This window comes from Anopheles funestus, chromosome 2RL (assembly GCF_943734845.2).
Source record: "Anopheles funestus chromosome 2RL, idAnoFuneDA-416_04, whole genome shotgun sequence".
NCBI lineage: Eukaryota > Metazoa > Arthropoda > Insecta > Diptera > Culicidae > Anopheles > Anopheles funestus.
In genome coordinates, this window is record NC_064598.1 from 74,875,794 (window position 1) to 74,897,148 (window position 21,355).

The 21,355-nt window shown below is 40.5% G+C and overlaps 1 protein-coding gene across 7 annotated transcripts in view; it reads left to right on the plus strand.

Moving 5' to 3' along the window:
- The window catches only part of LOC125761118 (nephrin-like), a 71,998-nt gene that overhangs the window by 36,903 nt on the left and 13,740 nt on the right, over positions 1-21,355 (plus strand). For all 7 annotated transcript variants that reach the window (XM_049421977.1, XM_049421979.1, XM_049421978.1 and 4 more), the window contains exons 4-11: positions 1,407-1,530; positions 1,757-1,871; positions 7,119-7,212; positions 8,490-8,603; positions 11,892-12,095; positions 12,480-12,773; positions 12,854-12,984; positions 13,857-14,016. In XM_049421977.1, the coding sequence (XP_049277934.1) occupies positions 1,407-1,530; positions 1,757-1,871; positions 7,119-7,212; positions 8,490-8,603; positions 11,892-12,095; positions 12,480-12,773; positions 12,854-12,984; positions 13,857-14,016 (1,236 nt within the window). The remainder of the gene's footprint in view (positions 1-1,406; positions 1,531-1,756; positions 1,872-7,118; positions 7,213-8,489; positions 8,604-11,891; positions 12,096-12,479; positions 12,774-12,853; positions 12,985-13,856; positions 14,017-21,355) is intronic.

Genomic DNA, 21,355 nt, shown 5'->3' on the forward strand with positions numbered 1-21,355 from the left:
CCCCCCCCCCCCCCCTCCCCCCAATTTCCGCGCCCGCAATCTGTCAGCAGTACCATGCGACAAAACGTGAAACAGCACCGATGTTCGATTTATCGTTTTCATCATTTCGGTTTGTTTTAATCCCGTTTCCGGTCGATTCCCGGCTTTTCCGTGTGTTTTGCTTGTTTTTGTTTTTCAACCATCATCGTTCCCCCTTCGGTTTTTGTGTGTGTGTGTGTGTGTGGGTTTTTTTGTTTGTTTGCGTACATGTGCATGCTGTGCGTGTGCGTATTTATCAAATTCACTCGCCACGATTGCGGTCCCCATTGGGATGCAGTTTTTGATCTGCGATGGGAAGCAGTAAAACTCACACAATCACACCTTCCCACACACATAACGTGCAAAAAGCGAAAATTGTACACGAAACGCTTAGAATGCGGCCAGTAGATTGGGCATCGAAATGGGAAACGCGTTAGTGACCGGTATGGAAGGCCACTAATTGGATACGCTGATTTTATTTATAGCTTCAAACTTTGAACCCTTGTGCAATTGTAATCTGGGATATTTTTTCAAATAGAACGAACGTTTTATCTCTGTTTTTGAAGGGGGTTGAGTCAAGTGAATGAATTGATCTCGTGGAATTTTTGGGGAATGAAAAAAAAATTGTTGATCGAGTGTAAGGTTGTGTAAATTTGCCGAATTGATTGTATTGCAAAAATAGTAAGTAATTACTGTTTGAGACCGTTGTTGTCAAAATTCACCTTTTAGAATACTTTAACTTGCGTAATGAAGGTCATGTCAACATTATAGAACATTTTTAAAGCTTTATAAAATTTATTAAATCAAGAGCATACATCAGACTCTAAGCCAACTTCTTGAATGGTAGAAAAATTAAACAAAACTTGTTATTAAAACTCTGAAAATCCTCAGATCGTGCATTTTGACATTAAGGAAGGATAAGCTTTTCTGACTTAATTTGAATTTTGAAACGAAGAAATTATTATTTTTTACAATATTTACTTCTCCCTTTCAAGTTTTTTGAGTTCCTAAAAACACTATACTACAGTAATAGTAATTTCTGAGCCTTTTTTACAACCCAGTGCTTATCAAAAGTTTAAAACGCATTTATTAATAATAAAAATTGTCCAATTATTTTACCCATGGCTCAAAGTCTTAGCATGATGTAGGAAAGCAAAGTTTCTACCTGCTGGCTTACGAAATCCTTCCGTAGCTATTAAAACACCATTCGCCCAAAGAAGTCTTTCACGTACCAAAAAGCTAACAAAACTCTCTTAATAGAGCTCCTCGTGCTGGCTGCAAGCTTAAAGGCTCGTTAACTTAAGAGACCCCAAACCATCCCGGGCGTCAACTTTCGCGATAGTAATAATAGTAATATAATTCGCAATTTCCCCAACTTCCTTTTGCAGATGTGTTCAGCGTCGAAGGTGTCGAGGGACGGAACATCGAGCTGCAGTGTCCCATTACGGTGCCCCTGTCCCAGGTGTACATGGTGCTGTGGTTCAAGGATAATGCCGGCATTCCACTTTACAGGTAAGACAGCGTACACCGGCACACAACCGAACACGGTGCTAATGCTGGTGGACACATCTTCTCCATCGCAACCGTAGTACATCATATATCCACGAAATAACATCTTCGCCTCTTTCTGTACGTTTCTTTCGGTACGTGAAAACACTGCGACCCGATTTTGATAACGACCACGACCACCGGTGTAATGTTCACGACGTGAATGTTCTGCAAAAAAAAAACCATACAGTGTCGATGTACGTGACAAAATTTCCCGCCAGCCGGCACACTGGTCAGCGCCGGAAGTATTTGGATCACGTGCCAAATTCAATATTGATAAATCACCGGCATCTTTGCTGATCAAGGTAAGTTTTCGGCGGTTTGGACAAATGCACCCGTAGCCATCCTTAACACATTCCATTACAATTTTAATTACGATCGTGGTTTTGAGTTTTGGGATGAGTTTGTACCATAATAATTCGGAGTGTTTTTCAGCAATTTTGTAAAGGAAAATCTAACAAAGATAAAAATGTAACAATGGAATTTTATTTAAAGAAAAAAGTATTTTCGATAATGACTTCAACTTACCGTCCTTATCGTTCAATTTCGATCGACATCAATAAGTTTCTTTTCACTCAAATAATGCTTTAAATTAAAAAAATAATAAAAAATCAGAAAAAAAATTAAAAAAAAATTTCATAAGGCTTACTTACCCCTAACGTTTTTTTTGAGAAATTTTGCAAAAAAATTAAATTAATTTATTTTAATGCCAATTGGTTGCAATAAGTTTCTTTTCACTCAAATAGTGCTTTAAATTAAAAATAAGAATAAAAAAACAGAGAAAAATAAAAAATTATAAATATTTGAAAATTGCAGTTCATTTTTGCAGCATGTTTTGCCTATAATTCGGTCGGTATCCAACGGATCGCCAATCTTTAACGTGTGGTCAATAGATGGCACCAATGGCTACATTTTCTTCTTGGACGGCCATGCCTTCAGATGTCTGTATGTATGTATAGATGTCTCAGATGTTTCTATAAATATGCCAATCTCCTAAGGCTGTAGAGCCGTAGGCTTTTTTTTTAAAGTAATATTGCAAAATTTATAAATGTGAAATATTTTAATGCTGCATTAAATTTCTTTTCACTCAAATAATGCTTTAAAAGAAGAAAAGAATAAAAAATTACAAAAAAAAATTTCAAAAAAATTTCAACTCTAAAATTTCATAAGGCTTACTCCTTGCCATTTTTTTGAGAAATTTAGCAAAATTTAAAAATTTGTTTTATTTTAATGCGAATCGATTGAAATGAGTTTCTTTTCACTCAACTAGTGCTTTAAATGAAAAAAGAATAAAAAACAAAAAATAAATAAAAAAATCAAAAAAATTGAAAATTTTCTAAGGCTATAATAGCTAGCTAGGAATCGCTCCTGCGTGCAGCGCTCCTTGTGGTGCGAAACTTCGCTCCTGGGAGCGCATCGCACAATCGCTCCTGTGTGCAGCGCTCCGTGTGGAGCTACCGCAAGCGCACCGCACACTTTAGAGAGCGAGAGCGGTGCGCTCCGCTCTTGCAAAAGAGCTACTTGACCCAACACTACTCGAGACAAATATATTCGATAACCATGACATACAAAATTACACCTAAAACGTATGCAATCATGAGCTGCGATGTGTCCAGCAGAGTAATGCTCCATTAGTGGTCTTTTATATTTTTAATTTACGGCAAACCTTTTAAAAAGGAATTAGGAATAGTTTTGTAAAAATATTTGAATGTTAATCGTATAAAATTAACGATTTACAGCACGAAAATGAAAAGTAATATATTTAAAGCCAATTGCATACTTTGAGGAGCTTCACACGAAAGATTTTCGATATTAGTAATACACTTGCGGTATTTATTTTTATCCTTCTAATTTACAAAATTAGTTAATAGTTTGAAATTAAAATGAAAGATGAAATATTGACTATAAGTTCTTCAAATTATTCTACAAAGGGTATTGTCTTCATTTGAACAAAAAAAAATCCTTGACACATACACGCACGTACTTATCGCCGTACAACTGTTTAATACCCAGCAGAACAGGTGAACAACAGCTGCAAATAATTATTTAAATCGTGCAAAGCATTTTCATCGAAAGTGTGGTACAATTCTAAACGTGCAATACGCCCACCAGTGCACTTGAGAGCGTCGGAATCAAACCGTGACGTAAATATTTCAATTAAAAGCACAACACAAAGCGTGAACTTCAAGCACACGCATTCCGCCGATGACGCAAATGGTCGCGGTAGGACCCCATTTGCTATTCTAAACTTCTCCCGACCTATTCGTCCCGCTTGTTGTTCACCGCACTTACCAAAAGCGGCGTAGAAATGCATCCACTTAATCATGCAACCCACCAAACATGCACACTTTTTCAATCAAAAACCATGTCCATGGATCAGAAGCGTACGAAAAGCATCTAATTTTGTGCTCCCCAACGTCCGCCAGACTCACATACATATAAGGCTGACAGGCGGTAGGTAGTGAGCGTACGGGTGTCCGACGTCATTCACCTAAAGCAAGCGTTCGCACACACCCGTGCATTAGCTTTAATAGGGGCACATGGAGCCGCCTTTCTTGAGCACCGTACGAATGGTACTAGGATAATATAAATATCAACCATAAATGACTCATAAATTCTTGCTGTGCTACCGGCGGTGTATTAACGTATATTTAGGGTGAACGTTTATAACGCCACTTCATGGCGACGCTTCCGCGTACAGTACGATCGTTCATGGGCCACTACATCCAATCGGAACTTCCGCTATAAACACACACACACACACAAACATAGACCCCACGTAGTATGGTCACGCTCGTATGTGCTTATTCTTTTACAAGACCAATAATTTGCTACAGATTGCTCACACCGTTCACAATTCGATTGATGAAAAAAGAACCAGGTTGTGGGGGTCCTGTGCGCCGGAATCTCCAAAGCCAAACACGAGCCTGCTGACACGCAGACCGCAACTCAAGAAGTTGTAAAATTAATGAAGGAAAGCAACAACAAAAAAATTACCCCTCACCTCCCCCCTCAACCCAACAACCCCGTTGGAAAAGCGGAATTCATTACGCGCCAAATGTATATTGAAATTTAATGTCACCCAACCACATACACCAGGTGGGTTGTACACACGTACACCGTGTTTGTTGAGATTATGCCATGCTCCTTTCTCTCCCACGGGGACTGCCGCAAAATCCGCCAAGTCCATTTCTGACGCGCTCGTATACGTTCCACCGTTTTCATGTACTTACGCCGGTGGTGTCGATGAAATGTGTGGAACCATAGTCCAACCGCTGGACTGGACTGGAGAGTGAGGGTACAAAAACAGGATGGCAAAGGACTGAACCGCGTGCGGGGAAGGAGTAAAATCAATGTTTAACCAAAGAAAATCGTGTTTGCGGTTGTAACCCATCTGCCAAGTGACTCAGTTTATTTCACTTTTCCCAGCTGCTTTTTTTTGTTACATATTTGTGAGAACGTAACGAATATGTTTGGCACGGTTTTTATATGTGTTGTGATTTTTCATGTTGTGTGTGTGTATGTTTTTTACTTTTGTTAACTTCTTTACACTCCATTCGTGTTGCGTACGGAAAATCATTAAGCTCATGTCCCTGTCGGAATGTGATCATTCCAATGGGCGGCTGATGAAGCATGGCATGGAAAGGAGTTTTCAGAACATACAAGAGAATGTTCGCGTTCGGTACGTGCGTAATTAGTCGAAGTATTCGATGGTCAAATGATGAGTCGTTTCGTGCTGCACTAGCTTTTACTTCTTCTGTGCTTCTGTCAATTTTGCCCTTCCTGTGTTGGACGAATGTTGGCTGAATGGTGGAAACTTGTAAAATGAAGCTTTGGTACTTAATTTAATTAAAAACACTAATTGCCATAATGATCAGTGCTCTATTTTTTTTTGTAACGTATTTCCTTTTGAAATGCGAAACCGGGCTGTGGCACATTCATATGCACCAAATACTATAGTTAATTAGCAGCATTGCTAAGAAATGTGCCAACTTCCGCTGAATAGCAAAATACAAACAGCATGTAGAATATTGTTTTTTTTTCAGGAATTTTACAAAACTTCCATACTCAATTAAAATGTCAAAATATATTTGAACCCAGTGCAGGAATTGTGGGATTTTCATCAACAACGGTTTATGAAACAACTTATCTTTCATGTGAAATTGTTTCATTTGCGTCTCTAGTGAGTTACAGATAAATGCAAATTAAAAAAGGACCTGGACGAAAATGTTTTGCCTACCTCGTCATACACCGGACAAAAGCTTCGAGTAGCACAATTTGCTAAATAATAACTTATTATAATAACACTTATTTCAACAAATTAGCATTAAAATACATCAATTTATAAAAATTTGCAAAATTACTCAAAAAAAGCTAAGGCAAATTTCAAATCAAATTTTTAGAATATTTTTTTAACTTTTTATTCTTTTCTTTATTTGAAGCTCTATTTCAGTGAAAAGAAACTTACTTCAACAAATCCGCATTAAAATACATCAATTTATAAATTTTGCTAAAGTTCCAAAAAAAAGCTAAGGCTATAACCTTAGGAGATTGGCAAATTTATAGATTTTTTTTTTGGGAAATGTCCACGAGATTAGATTTTGTTTCGAATTAACAGCCATTCTTCTGTTTTAAAAATAGTATTTACATTCATAATAATTATATACAACACGTACGTACTTTAAAACATAAGAAGGCACACGATTTTTTTTTTAACTTTACAATATTTAATGACACTCAATCGATGTAATTTTTGAATTTGTATTTGTTTACCTTGTTATTGCCAGCAAATTCCAGCTATGCTGGCCGCCATTACAGAAAGCTGGCATGGCGTCAAGTTGCGCTTCGAATAGCGATTTTTCGCATTTTTTAAATGGAGTTTTGCAAAAAAATTCTGAATCGCGTTCGCAACGCGACATTTACTAAGCGTTTAGTGACAGGGTTATAGTCTACACAAACATTTATTACATGTGGCAGATGCAGACAGACAATTAGTATCGAGTGCAGTAATACACGCGTGGCATAGCGGTTACAATGCATTTCTTACAGTTGGTAATCCAACCTCTGATATATTGAGGTTTTTGTAGTCCACTCACACAACCAAACCTTTCACAACATTCACTGATCATGATCAATTTCGTGCAGATCGTAAAAGCTTTCCAACCTTCAAATGTAATTCCCACTGTAACCTCAATGGTTCGGTTCAATACATCTTTCTCGCAAAAGCGTTACCGAGCACATTTTTGGAACAACATAGATGACAGGTACGAAAAAAGGCACACATCATTTATTCACGATGTGTTTTCGTTTTGTTGCCGGAAAATGTTTCACCTGCTGGAAAGTTTCCATATTTAATGACGTATCTCGTCACTACAATATGTGTAGTGGCCCCATTGCCAACTTCTATTCTTCACAGAAACTTCAATGACACACGAAAGGGAAACGTCAATGAAGGAGTTATTTTTAAAAGCGAGTTTAAAATTACGAACTAAACATAAGAAATGTTTCACACTAATTGTACAAAAATTTCCTCCTTCTTTCTCTGCTTTCAGAACCTGAAACGACACGATCAAGGAGTGTACCGGTGCCGTATTGACTTTCGTACGATACAGACGCAAACGTATCGATACAACCTGTCCGTCATTGGTAAGCACTAGCGCCTGTATAGAGCGCCCTATTGTTTTGATTAACATGAGAACTTCAAGCACCTGTTCTTCTTCTGATCTGTATGCATGCAAAAAGATACACTCTCAAACTCGCTCTAAAGCATTCAGGCATAATTGTCCCTCGGGCACTGCGTCAACTGCTACGTTAAGTCAGTCAAATGAACACACACACACACACACGCTGAGCTGTTTAGTGCTTCATGCTCCATTCCACTTCGACAGCTACCACTCATCCATCCAGTAGCTACTTGATGTAATTGATGCACTTAAAACAAGACAATCACTTGTCATTGGCTGCTAATGTGCAATAATGCACCCGAGGGCAAATGAGACTCACGCCCGTACACTTGGGACATAGCATCTCATTATGCGTGCGGTGTGCCATCGCGTATGACGCGGGAGGAAAAGGTAGGTAGAGGTGATGCAATTCCATCACTCCTTACCACACGTACCTTTGTAAATTGTAAATGCAGACACCGGCACCAGCAGATAGCCTTTCATCTGCAGCTCACGGTAGACGGATGGGCGCACGGATGTAATGTCTTGGAAGTGCTTTTAGGCTACTGATGAGCTACTGAGATGAAATGAATCGTAAATTCATTTCACTAACTTGCTTATTAAGGATGCACCGCGGTGCCTACCAGCAGTATATTGGTATACGCGCACACTGTACACAAAACCGGCCGGCTCTTCTGCCATGAAGAGTTGCTTGAATTTGATGAAAGCTTTGCTTCTCTTTGACATTCAAACGAAAGCGTAAGATATGGCGCGAAGTGGGTTTGAAGTAGCATTTGCTGTTAATAACGTTTAGTATCATAATTCAGAAGACAAAAAATGTTCGCCGGGAGAAATTCTATATGGGTCCTAGATATGAGTCTTAGGTACATATTGCGAATTCTCAGACATTAAAAATCATTTTGCGAATATCTTATCTTTTGCATAATGTCCTTCTTTCAAACCTTTGGAACTATTTCCAAAGAAATAAGATACATTGGATTTGTTAGAAAACTTCTTACTACTTATTACTACAGTAAATATATTTGTGAATTCATCACATTGCTAGCTAAACATTCTATTTCATCTATTCGAGGCTTATAAGCTTTTATTATGAATTGTGCGAATTGTGCCAAAACTGAACGGTCGGACAGCATAATGAGTAGAAACTGTTCCGTCCGGTGCGTACTGCCGCTTAGCACTATCAGCAGATTAAGACACTACTTACGCCCCGGACACTAAGCCCTCATTATCTATTTACAGTGCTGCCCGAGCAACCGGTGGTTCTGGATCGTTGGGGACGCCATATCAACGGTACGAAGCTGGGACCGAAGGAGGAAGGCGATGACGTCGTTATCACCTGCCGTGTTTCTGGTGGTAAGTTTGCCCATACACACACACACATACACTTGCACGCGCTCGCCTAAGCTCACATCTCGTCGTAAGTTAGCTCTGGTTCTTCAGACCCATCAGCTCGGGTGTCGCCGGCTTGTCATTAGCTGTCAAACCCCACGGTATGGGCCCGGACACGTAAAGTTCCAGGTATGGACAACCCGGGTCGGGAGTTTTCAGCGAGCATTTCAAGGCGTCCTTTAAATCCATTAACACCCTACCTCACACTCTGTGTGTGTGTGTGTGTGTCTCTCTCTCACTTGCTCGGCACCTCGTCCCTAGCCATTTCCCAGCCATTAAGCAAATATCCACCATTTCCCCTAACGTACAATGACGACATTCACCAGTCCTTTGTATCCGTCAAACCTCAATCAAGGGTCTCCGCACCCTTGGACTTCGTTTCCAGTTCACCTTCGCCATCCGTTCCACCATTGAATGCCCAGCAGGATTCTACCTGGGTCAGTGTTAGTGTAATGGAAAGTAAAAAAGCAACAAAAAACCCTCCATAGAACCATGTCACCATGTCATAATAGTCGCCTTAAGATGATTCGCTTTAGGAATAAAGCGAGCAAACATCATCTTGCATCCCTACCGTTCTTCAAACGTTGGCGCGCCATGTATGCGCTTCCTATATCTCTGCATCACGAGCTGCATCCTTCCCGTGTCCGTTTTGCCACCATCCATCCGGAAGTTGGCTAAAAACCGTACTACAGTTTCATCCACTTAGGGACTAAGGGACTTTTTATTTCACTTTTTTGTATTACTTTTCCCTCGTGTTCCCCTGTTGCGTGTTTCGTCTCTCGTCAACCGGAAGCTAACTTTGTGCTTCAAGCGTCACCACTCTCACCAGGAAGTTGTAGCGAAGCGCAAGCGTAAGGAAGGAAAAGCTAATAATCATCACAAGACTACATCAAATATACTGCTGCTACTATACCCGTTCGTACAGTAAATGTCGTCCAGCGGTAGCAGCATCCTTGTACGCAGCATCCACCCACCAACCGGCAATGCCACCACCACATACCGGAAACACTAAACCGACAACATGCGTCGATGTTTCTGAAAGTACCTACCCACTTGTCGGTACCGTTTGAAAACGCAATCGGTTTGAAACGTCAAATGGATGTACTGCGCCACGATACCATCCCTTCACTCTGATGGCAATCGCTACACGACGATTTCATGTCCCATCCAAGCGTCAGCTCACTGCGTCACTTCCACGCGGTAGATTGTAGCGTTAGAAGTTAAATAAAAAGTAGGATAGCAGAAGAGGAAGAAGCAGAAAAAAAGCCAACCATTCATCCGACGACCTGCTCATCTGAAAGGTCCGTTAGTTACCGCGGATATGATGGGAAATGATAGTTAATTTAAAAAGTTCACAGATATTGGATAAGTTTCGGTGCCTTTTTGTGGCTTTCGTGGTGCGCTTTCGACTGCACTTCCGGTGTGGCAGTCGACACCGACGGATGTAAGTTCGATTTGTGTAACTTTTAAGCCAGAGAAGGGGGGGGGGACTCTGATACTACCAGGCGCTAACGCTTTCCCAGCTACTAACCCGTTTCGTACACGTACTCTCGAATGATTGACAGACAGACGCGGATCGAGAAAGTTCGGGTTCGTATTTAACACGCGTCGGACAGGCCCCCGTTATACGTCAGTGATGGTGTGATGAATTTTTAATGGATTCATTGCCGGATGTACCTGTACATAATTAATTTCAATACAGATTATCAGTGCCAGTGCCGTTTGAAGTTAACAGGGGAGTTGGAAGGGCTAGAGTACTGGCAAAGAGTTAGCGCGAATCATATCGATGCTAGCAAGTGTTTAAACTGAGTTAAGTTGCTTTTTTTTGGTTTCTTCCAACAGGAAATGGTTAGTGTAAGATTGATCAATATTAAAATAAATTAAGTAGCTGCTGTTTACTCTCTCGGACCTATCTGGTATTCAAATCTACCTCAAAGCTCCTAAATGTATGCAATTCAAATTTTTGTTTGGGTTCTCAAACCAAGAAGCGCCTAACTGCTGACCAAGTAGTTGAAGGAAGTAATACAACTATACAAACAAAACTGTTTTGTGGACATCATAAGTTTCTTTCTTCTGGAATTGCTATTTTTTCCGTGAGTTTTTCATTTTTTTCATTTTTACCAGTCTAAATATTTGGCTTTCAAACTTTCCAGACTTTAACGTCGTGGATTATTTTGCATAGGGCACAGTTGATAAAGACACCAATCACACTTCCAGTACTGCAAAAGTCTAGTTATTGAATGAAATAAAAAAAAAAGATTTTGAAGTCAGGTAGACTGTCAGCTCGTTCAAGGCTTCGGAACAGGAAGGATCGATCGTAATGCTGATTATTTTGAATGAATGCTGTTGATCGTTTTGCAATTTACTATGCTCTGAAATATGTTGGTGTCAATCCATCAAATTTTATAAATACAAAAAGGATTTTCTTGTTTTTTTATTGTCAAACTTTTGTTTTTTTTTCAGACACTCTGTACGAACAAAAACGACTTATAATAAGGTTTTTAGGTGAATACTATAGTACTAAGACTAATAACTCCATACTTTTCTCCCTTAGTCGGTAGAATCTGAAGTCCCTTAAGTGGTACATTTTAATTGACTAACTTTAACTTCCCAACACTTTCGGTTCATTCGGTACAAATTCTTTAAGGACATTCAATATTCCATCAATGTTTCTATTGTAAACGAAATAGTTACAACTTTAAGACGTTTTAATGCAAACTCCAAAACGGCCCCCGCCCCCCAAAAACTCATAGGCCATTTTTTTGTTTTGTTTGCAACCTTATTGTACAAACAGTATCTCAACAATACCTGCAGCTCAACGATTCCGGTTGGAATACAAAACAAAACACTCAGCACTGTACATGACAGCCGACGGAATAATTAGCAGCAGACTGTTTACGTAGGGATGGAATATTACGAAGCAAAGAAGCAGAAAACGAAAAAAAAAGTTAGTAGTTACCCCATTGTAAAGAGGTTTATTGTCGAGATGCGGATGGTACTCGTCGTTGGAAAACACACACACACACACACATCTCGTTACTCGGGGCCGCTTGTTTTCACCTCACTGCGGGGATCTGTTTTTTAATTCCATTTACCAACTTTGTTGCTGGCTCATTTCCCAACCGACACCGGAACATCTATTTCAACCCGTTCCGACCTGTACTGACGCCATTTTTTGTTGTTGTTGTTGTTGTTGGTGCTGTTTGATGGTTTCTTTCTCTGTGCAAAAAATAAACACACACACACACACAGGACGGCCACAGCCTGAGGTGCGGTGGCTTATCAACGGCGTAATCGTGGACGATCAGTACGAGCAGAACTCGGGTGATGTCATCGAGAACCGGCTGCTCTGGCCAACGATACAGCGGAGCGATCTGAATGCCATCTTCACCTGCCAGACGATGAACACGAAGCTGGTCGAGCCGAAGGAGACGAGCTACGTGCTGGACATGCACCGTAAGTACTCGCACTGCGGAACGAGTGATATTTATTGTAAAAATATTTGCAAACCCCCCCTCCCCTTCGGTTCCGGGTCTCCTTACGTTGGGTAAGTACGTCCCCGGGACGTTGGTAGGAATTTTAAGCCCTTCGCAAAATGTGCTCTACAAAACGGATGGGTACGGTGACGCTGCTGGTACAGCATGTCCGGTACCGGTATGTTCGTGCAAGAAACACGAACAGGAATTGAGGGATATAAAATTTCATCTCACTGTCCCATTTCCCAACGTATGAGCTTCGCTGTTCCTGTGTCTGCGACCGGCAATGCTGGCATTTACTTACCTTCAACTTCATTTTCTTCCCCTTTGGGGTGGTTGTTTTCCCCGCACATCGTGGCTGCAGTGAAACCACTGACGATAAAGGTGATCAATCCACCGAACACGCTGGTGGCGGACAAGCGCTACGAAATCGTATGCCAAAGTATGGGGTCCCGCCCGAATGCCATCATCACCTGGTACAAGGGCAAGCGGCAGATGCGTCGCACCAAGGACGAAGTACTCGACCACAACACCACCACGTCCACGCTCAGCTTTGCGCCAACGACGGAGGACGACGGCAAGACACTCACCTGTCGGGCGGAAAACCCCAACGTGAACGGGCTGTTTCTCGAGACGGACTGGAAGATGAATGTTGTCTGTAAGTATGCGGCAACAACGGCACTCGTGCACTCGTGCACTTGGCACCGCTCTGCTAATGGATCACTCACGCTTTGCCAGATCCACCGATGGTTTCGATCCAGCTGGGACCGACGCTGGTCGTGGACGATATCAAGGAAGGTGACGACGTGTACTTCGAGTGTCACGTACGGGCGAATCCCGACTGGAAGAAGCTGCAGTGGTTCCACAACGTAAGTAGCGGCGCCGGCGGTGGCGGTAGCATCGTCAGGTGTCAAACCTTCAAACGTAACCTATTCGATCGATCAATCAGCTGATTGTGCCATTAGCATCGTTCGGCCGGTGATGGTAGCAAACGATTCCGTCTGACGATGCTCAGAAGCTTTCGAGCTTTTCAGCATGATAAGTGGCACCATTTGGCCATGTGGGTTTGTCGGCGGCCGTATCGTAGATGAAGGCTATTTGTCTATCGGAAGAATGTTATCGAATTTAAGTGGTTCGGAATTTTGTGTGCGTTTATGTGAGCCCGTAAGTGATGCTGTATGCATTTCGAGAAACATTTTGTAAAACCCAAAAGACTATTAGTAAGATTACCAGTGTAGTTTAATACATTAAAAGTAGTCAACAATATTTAAAATTGATAGTTAAATTAAATAGTTAAATTACGCCCACTTCTTGCCATAAAACATATTGGAAATGTGGTCATTCATATGTGTTAAAAAAATATATCAATTCGCATTAGTACGATGCATTAATTATCGTAGTCCGATAGCAGATCCATGCTCACAATTTACTTTGACACAATAAAACTATTTTAAAATGGTTATCCAATTGAAAATTTAAAAAGCACTAACATTCCTAATAGAAAGTAGTTTCAAATAACAAATATAATTTTTGTACATTTAAAACTTATAATTATCAAAACATTGTTTTGGATATAAATTATTTAACATTTTACTTTCACCTATAAATAGTGTGTTTAATGATCGTATTGATCAACATAACACTTTGCTACACCTTCAAAACCAAACTAAATTACATCCCTTAATGAACGACAGCACTGACCAACGCACTGCTCTATATTTGACCACTCCCGATCCGACAGGATATCCTGTTGCAGTACAACGGTTCCGCGCGCATCATCCAGAGCGGCCAAAGTCTCGTGCTGCAGAAGGTAACGAAACAATCGGCCGGATATTACGCTTGCAGTGCAATCAACGCCGAAGGGGAAACCGTCAGCGATCAGCAGTACCTGCGAGTGAAGCGTAAGTGTGAAGTTTAAGACGTTTTGCTAGCATCCGCTTCCTGCACCGTCGTTGTGCTTCATTCGATTGGTCAAGCGAACAGGAATCTTGACCGAGATTTTCACCACCGTCCGATGGTCCGGACCGGTATCCCACAACTATTCGGCTTAACCCTTCAACCGAATGCCGGCTACACCCACAAACCCCCCCCCCCCCTTATCCCCCTTGGCCTTAATATGGTCCGGGTGGTAAATCTCACCGGAAATTGATAGTTGATGGATTTTTCTCAATCACGGCGACCCTTTTCAGTGATGCGACATGGCCCATTTTCAAACCTCTGTGCCACATCAGGCTAAAGCTCCTGATACCGTTCCTCACCCCTTCCCGACCACCGGTTAGCCTCGATTCATACCGCATCCCTTTAATCATACATCCCATGAACCGTTTCTGGCTGACCGATTCCGTTTGCCTCCGGTGGCGGAAATTGATAGTTGATAGAAATGAAATTACATTTAATTGCCGCTTCCCAAACACTTAACCCGGGGCCGGCCGGAAATTTGCGGTCGACACCCAATGATACCCTTGGGAGGGCTTCGGGGTTTCCGATCCAACCATCCAGGAAGACTGGATATTCCAAGCTGAAAGTAGATGCAGTTTTGTTTCTTAACTAAAAGTGTGAAATGTGTTTATCTTTTCCGCAAATTTGTTTATGTTTATGTTTATGTAGCAAATTTTTCTTTTATCAAAGGCAACAATTCAAATTGAGCAAAACATATGAAAAAAATGCGCCCGTCAGTCTAAAAGCTTTGGTACCAATTTAACTCAATCATAACTAGAAGACAATTCGAAACTGGTGTTGTGGAATTAAAAATATTTAATTCATTTTTCCAGAAACGACTATGAGGCAACAATTGTTACAGTTCAATAAGAAGTCAAATTGAAACCATTTATTAATTTTTTTTGCACTTTGCAAATACTGTTTGTACTAAACAAGCAGTTGTTAACTCTAAATACTATTACGTACTTAAAAAAAATGGTAAAATTAATTCTATTATCACTTTCTTATTATTAAATCGTATTAAAAATTATGTGTTTTGCCTACTGTTAGGCGCAAAACCATCATTTCTATGGCGTAAAAAGCATCCATTTATTTTTCCTAATATAACAGATTCGTGTTAAACAAAATGTATTTTTAATAGAATATAATTCGTACTGAATGGCGAGAAAATATTCTCTTAATATCAATTAACAAATTAAGTTTCAAACTGATTTTCATTACAACGTATTCAATACAGTACAGAGTGCTTGGAAATCTTAACAAATGGTACCGGTTTTCCAAGGAAAACTCAAATCTTCCCATAATTCCTGAAAGGAATTTGTAAGGATGCCCAACGTTCATAATCTCTTTCCGTTCGTTCGTGTAAACTCTAAATTTACCCTGTCGAATTTAATTCTTCACTCTGATTTTGTGCATAAATTCACTTTGCTAGAATGCTAAATACATAGTAATGAAAAAATCATTCCGACAGCAAACGAATCGCTTATTTTCATCAACACACAGTGCTTGCGAAAAAAAAACAATTCCCTCTCGCAGCAGCCGTGCAAACCTGCTCGGTAATGAGCTAAACAGCAACTTCCCCGAGAACAGACGCCACCGAAAAACATTCGGCATCTGAACGCGCCATACCATAACTAATTCATTAGTATGTTCCCGGCCCGGTGATAAGCGTTTGTGGTTCTTCCCGATGCAAAGACACACCACTGTTGGGAAATATGATTATACCATACGTTTGCTTAGGACATGTGTGTGTGTGTGTGTGTCTATGTTTGTAAGCGCATTTACTGTTTACCACGGCGGTTACGGTTCGGGACACTAACACCCAAGCCCAACAAAACGCTTTCGCCATTGCCATCCCAATTACAACCGGGGTGAAAAACCGGCAAACATATAATTTGCGCTGCGGATTTATAATGAAACTAATTATGCATCTGAGAGAGCGAGAGAACGTGCGAGCAGGAAGTAGCAGTGTAAAGCTTCATCCGCTTTCCTGCCAAAAACTGGGGCTGGGGTGTGAAATGTGATGAGGAAAGCAGGAAGTATTCCCTTGGCGATGACCTACACTCGTACCGTGTGGCGTGTCGTGCCGGGAATGGTATGGAAAACAAACACCTCTCACAGCCCATTTTCCGCTCATTATCCTCTTGACAGTACCCGGGACGGGTGCCCATCCCCCCAACGCCAGTGTCTACCTTCCTTCCTGACCTGTGCGTCCGGTGCCAAACGCAGTAAACTTGACTTGATCCGCACAAAACGTACGATTAAATTATTTGTCAAGATAGAAACGACTGCGGCACCGTGGTTAAACCATCCTGAACCATACCGTACCGTTGGTGAGACACCAATCTCGCTTATAAAAGCTACCCTGTGCAAACTCTGATTGCATACCCTGGGGCGTAAAATCCTTACTGCAGGTGAGGAAGAAACAACTGCCCGACTAGGGAGGGATGCGTGAGGGGGAGAAGGCAGTGGAAAAAGGGGGGGCTGTATTAGTTTGTACAAAGAATAGAGCATCGGACGGTGACAAATGCACCTGAATGCGTCGCCGAACCTAATTTGACCGATGCTGTTTTACGCAACCACCACCACCAACACCACCATCGCCACGACCATCAAATGTGCGTGGCGGTTGCAACAAAATGCAACAAATTGCGTAAAACTGCACACACTGTGACATGGGTGCTGTTTTGCCGTAACGGTGGTAAGGTGTCCTAATCAAGCGAGCAAGCTTTATGCGATTTTCATGGTCGAATGTTTTTGTTGGGGATGGTGTTACACCTCAACCGAAAAACCTGTCCCCGAGTGTGACAGCACCAAGGTCTATGAAAGCGGATCATTTCCCTGCGGGAATTTTCGTTTCACACCCGGTTCGTACAATCCTGCTAATGGAGGTGCGTGTGTGTGTGTGTTTGTGTTTCGATTTTGCAGTGTTTTCTTCTTACACTTTGCTGCTCTGCAATGAAATGCAGCCCAAAACGAAGCAAATGTTGATGATGCACCGGCAGCACTGCAATACGTCGAAATGGTGACGCGAACGTCGCACCTCCTGGGTCACACACCCAGTATCGGGGCTGTTCCGGGTTTGGTCGAGATGTTGCTCCCACATCTGATGATGACCGTGGGCTGCGATGTCTAATGTGCTTTGGCCCTTGCACTGCTGCGTGCTGCGTGCGTCATGTTTTGAGCGACGGTGGTTGCCTGCGGCTGTGCCTTTTTCCGGCACAATTTCAGCTCCATTTTCTAGAACCAGCTGTCACCGTTTTCCAAACAACGTGCCATATGAGCATCTACACCCACCCACACGCGCAAGCACACAAACATGGTCTATCAGCGTTCAAAAGTTTCGCGCACTGATCGATCATGCAGTCAAATGCAGTCGCTTGCGTTCGTTTGGAGCAACGCGCGTATCAAATATGTGCGTCCGAAATGTTTTACTCAACATGGGTACCATTCCTTAAGTTCTTAACTATTTTTCCATTGCAACCAACAGCTGCTACAAAAAGGACAGATTGCATCATAATGCATCACATCCTAAATGCACACACACGTACACAATATTGCTTCGTTAATATTTGGTTATGCATTTCGTACGGTTCCCCTGCTCCTATACTCCATCAAAATATTATGAATGTTTTAAGCATGATGAAGTAGTTTGAAGTAATTATTTTGTCGATCAATTTGAAGTACTCTCTAAACAGTGTTTCAATTGCGCAGAATAGCGTATCCAGCGTAGAGTACACTTAGGTGCGTTTTGAAATGCATAAATATTTAGATCAATTGTTGGAGAAAGACTGGTCAAGGTACTTTAAATATAGTTTTATGAAATAATCATTCTCTAGCACTCTCGATGCTTCATCCAAAATATGGATTTAAACAATAAAAAAGGTACCATTGCTGGCATGAAATGAATTTATTCAGTGTTTGGAGAAGGTTAAAGAATTTTCAATAACTTTGTTACTTTTAACAACGTTACTCAGCTTACTTTTAGCATGTTTTGTAACTGTTTTAAATGTGCAATCAATTTTGTATAATTTTAGCATATTTTAAACTGAAAATGACCTTAAAAGCAGTTAAAATATTGATGGCATTAAAAAACTCTTCTTACCGTTAACATTGCATACCTTTGGGCGCAACAACGTAAAAGCTTTACAGCGTCAAGCACTAACAATTTATTATTAATTTTAACTACATTAAAAATTTAAAAATTCGTAGTAAAACGCACCTTAAATAAATTATCATAAAATAAATAAATTTTCATTCATAATCTCAAGTTGGTACAATCATCACCCATTAATTACAGCTTTTAAATTGAGCTAATGCACCTATACCATAAAATCTCTACACAGAACTTCTGTTCGATAAAATTAAAAATAGGAAATTCAACTCAAAAAACACTAGAAAATAGGAAATTGAAATAATTTTACCTAAAATATCATCAAAATCATAATTTCTCTGGCAACAGCTTTAAATCTGGTTTGGATCGCTGCAAGCCAACACAGAGAAACAAATCAAGCTAATTTTTCTGCTAAAATGCAATACCAACAGTTAGACGTACACTAATTAACTCATCAAACAGGAAACATTCCACGAAATCATAGGAAATTGATTTAATTTCCCCAAAAATTCCACATTTAATCGTACAATCCGATTATTTTCCATTTACGTAATTAACCCCTCCCGCATCTTTCGTTCAAAGTATTTACTTTCATTTTTTTTAATTCAAACGCATTGTAAAGTAAATCCCATTTCATTGAAGCGGAAATGAGTGTTAATGTTGGCCAAATTTCAATACCTTACTTAGACCATACAAAAAAAAAGTTACTTTACCAAAACCGAACAAAGCTTGCAAGCGTACTAACCAATTTTGTTTTTTAAGCACTTTTTTTTTAAATGGCCAACACTGTACGCTACAAAATCATATGAAACTTAATTCCCAGCACGGGCGCACTGTAAGCCGTAACCATGCTAAATATGCAAATTATATCCTAGGCAACGATTTATTCTATCAAAAGTGATGAAGTGACCACTTGAATACGATAATGCCAGAGCGAAAAGGTTCGGCGCACGGAAATGCCCTGCCCGCATGCAGAGGGCGGGGTTGAAGGAAATGTTGGAGAAAAAAATGTTTTCCCCGTTTTTCCCTAAAATATGACCCCTTGCCCAACCAGTCCCGCGTGTTACGCGTCCGACCTGCCCGAAGCCGGGAATCGTTTCGATTAATTATATTTAGCATATTATTGAAATATGCGCCATCCCGTTAGCGGGTAAAGGTGGCCGCCTGTAATCAGATTATTGCAAAATGCGCTTTCGCAATATTGTCATTTATGGTTTGGCGCACATTTAGAAGGCTTACGTGACCGAATCCGGCCCGCACTGTTGCGTGTTGCAGCTGCACCCACAGCACCGGTAACGATACCTCGCTGCTAAACAGTTAAAAATGAAACAAAATAATTGCCACCATGGCGCTTGTAGGGGCGTTATTAGACAGGATGCACACACACACACACCCTGCAAACGTTGCAAACGTTGGAGTTTTAGCATTGGTGAACACACATCGCGTGCTCCTAAAACCGCTCAACCATGAAAACCAAATTTTCATTCCTATAAACGGCTTTCGGCAAACCGATCTATTGGCTTACAAATGAAAACGAACAATCGCATCCGGTTCACGTTTTTGTTCGTATTGCGTTTTTTCGGTTTTGCATACATTTGGCTCACTTGCACTCCCAAATACCTGTTCCGATTGCCCTGGCAGGCTAGTTTGCAGTTGTGCGAAAGGGATGCAGTTGACCGGAAGCCTAACCAATCACCTCGCCAAACTGGAACTAATTCCGCGATTAGTTGGCCACATATGAAACATGCCCATCCGGCTATGACACGTTCCGGTGGTGGAGGAAACAATTGCAAATGCGGTCGATATGATGATCAAACATGAAGTATACGTGCCCGTATATATGGCTGTGTGTTCTTTTTTTGTATTTGTTCCCCACAACCCCATAGTTAACAATCCGGGCAACCCTTAATGAATACGGATGATGTAAAATGAGCACACAATTTATCTGCACGAAACATTGGAAAATGTAATGGGATTGTTGGATATTTTTACGGTAAAAATGTACAACCAAATCGGATTAGATGATTGTTTTATTTCTTTCTATAGAAAATATTATTCATAAAAAGCCAATCATTTTCTCAATAAAAGAAAACGAGCTGTTCGGGAGCGCGCACAATAAGATGACCGGAGCGATTGAAATACCCTTTCGCTCTTGACCCACTAGCTATAGCCTTAGGAAATTTACAATTTTTTTGAATTTTTTTATTTATTTTTTGTTTTTTATATTTTTTTTTATTTCAAGCACTGTTTGAATGAAAATAAACTCATTTCAATCGATTCGCATTGTAATAAAACAATTTTTAAATTTTGCCGTTGGTGCCATCTATCGACCACAGGTTAAAGATTGGCGATCCGTTGGATACCGGCCGAGTTATAGACGAAAATTTGTGCAAAATTGAGGAAAATTTTACAATTTCTCAAACAGGTTATGGAACTTGGTTCCTCGAATAACTTCTGGCACAGACATCTGGGGGCATGGCCGTCCAAAAAGAAAATGTAGCCATTGATGCCATCTATCGACCACAGGTTAAAGATTGGCGATCTGGTGAATACCAACCGAGTTATCGGCAAAACTTGGTGCAAAAATGAGCCTTAGTAAATTTTCATTTTTTTGAATTTTTAGACTTTTTTATTATTTTTCACACTTTTTTTTATTTAAAGCATTACTTGAGTGAAAAGAAACACGTTGCAATCAATTGGCATTAAAATAAATCAATTTAATTTTTTTTGCAAAATTTCTCAAAAAAATCGTAAGGGGTAAGCCTTAAGAAATTTTCGAGTTGAAAATTTTTTTGAAATTTTTTTCTGTTTTTTTATTTTTTTTTTAATTAAAAGCATTATTTGAGTGAAAAGAAACTTATTGCAACAAATTCGCATTAAAATATATCACATTTAAAAATTTTGCTGAATTGCAGAAAATTGAGGAAAATTTTACATTTTCTTAAACAGGGTAAGGAACTTGGATCCTCGAATAACTTCTGGCACAGACATCTGAGGGCATGGCTGTCCAAGAAGAAAATGTAGCCATTGGTGCCATCTATTGACCACAGGTTAAGGATTGGCGATCCGTTGGATACCGACCGAGTTATAGGAAAAACTTGGTGCAAAAATGAGGAAAATTTTACATTTTCTCAAACAGGGTATGGAACTTGGTTCCTCGAATAACTTCCGGCACGGACACCTGAGAG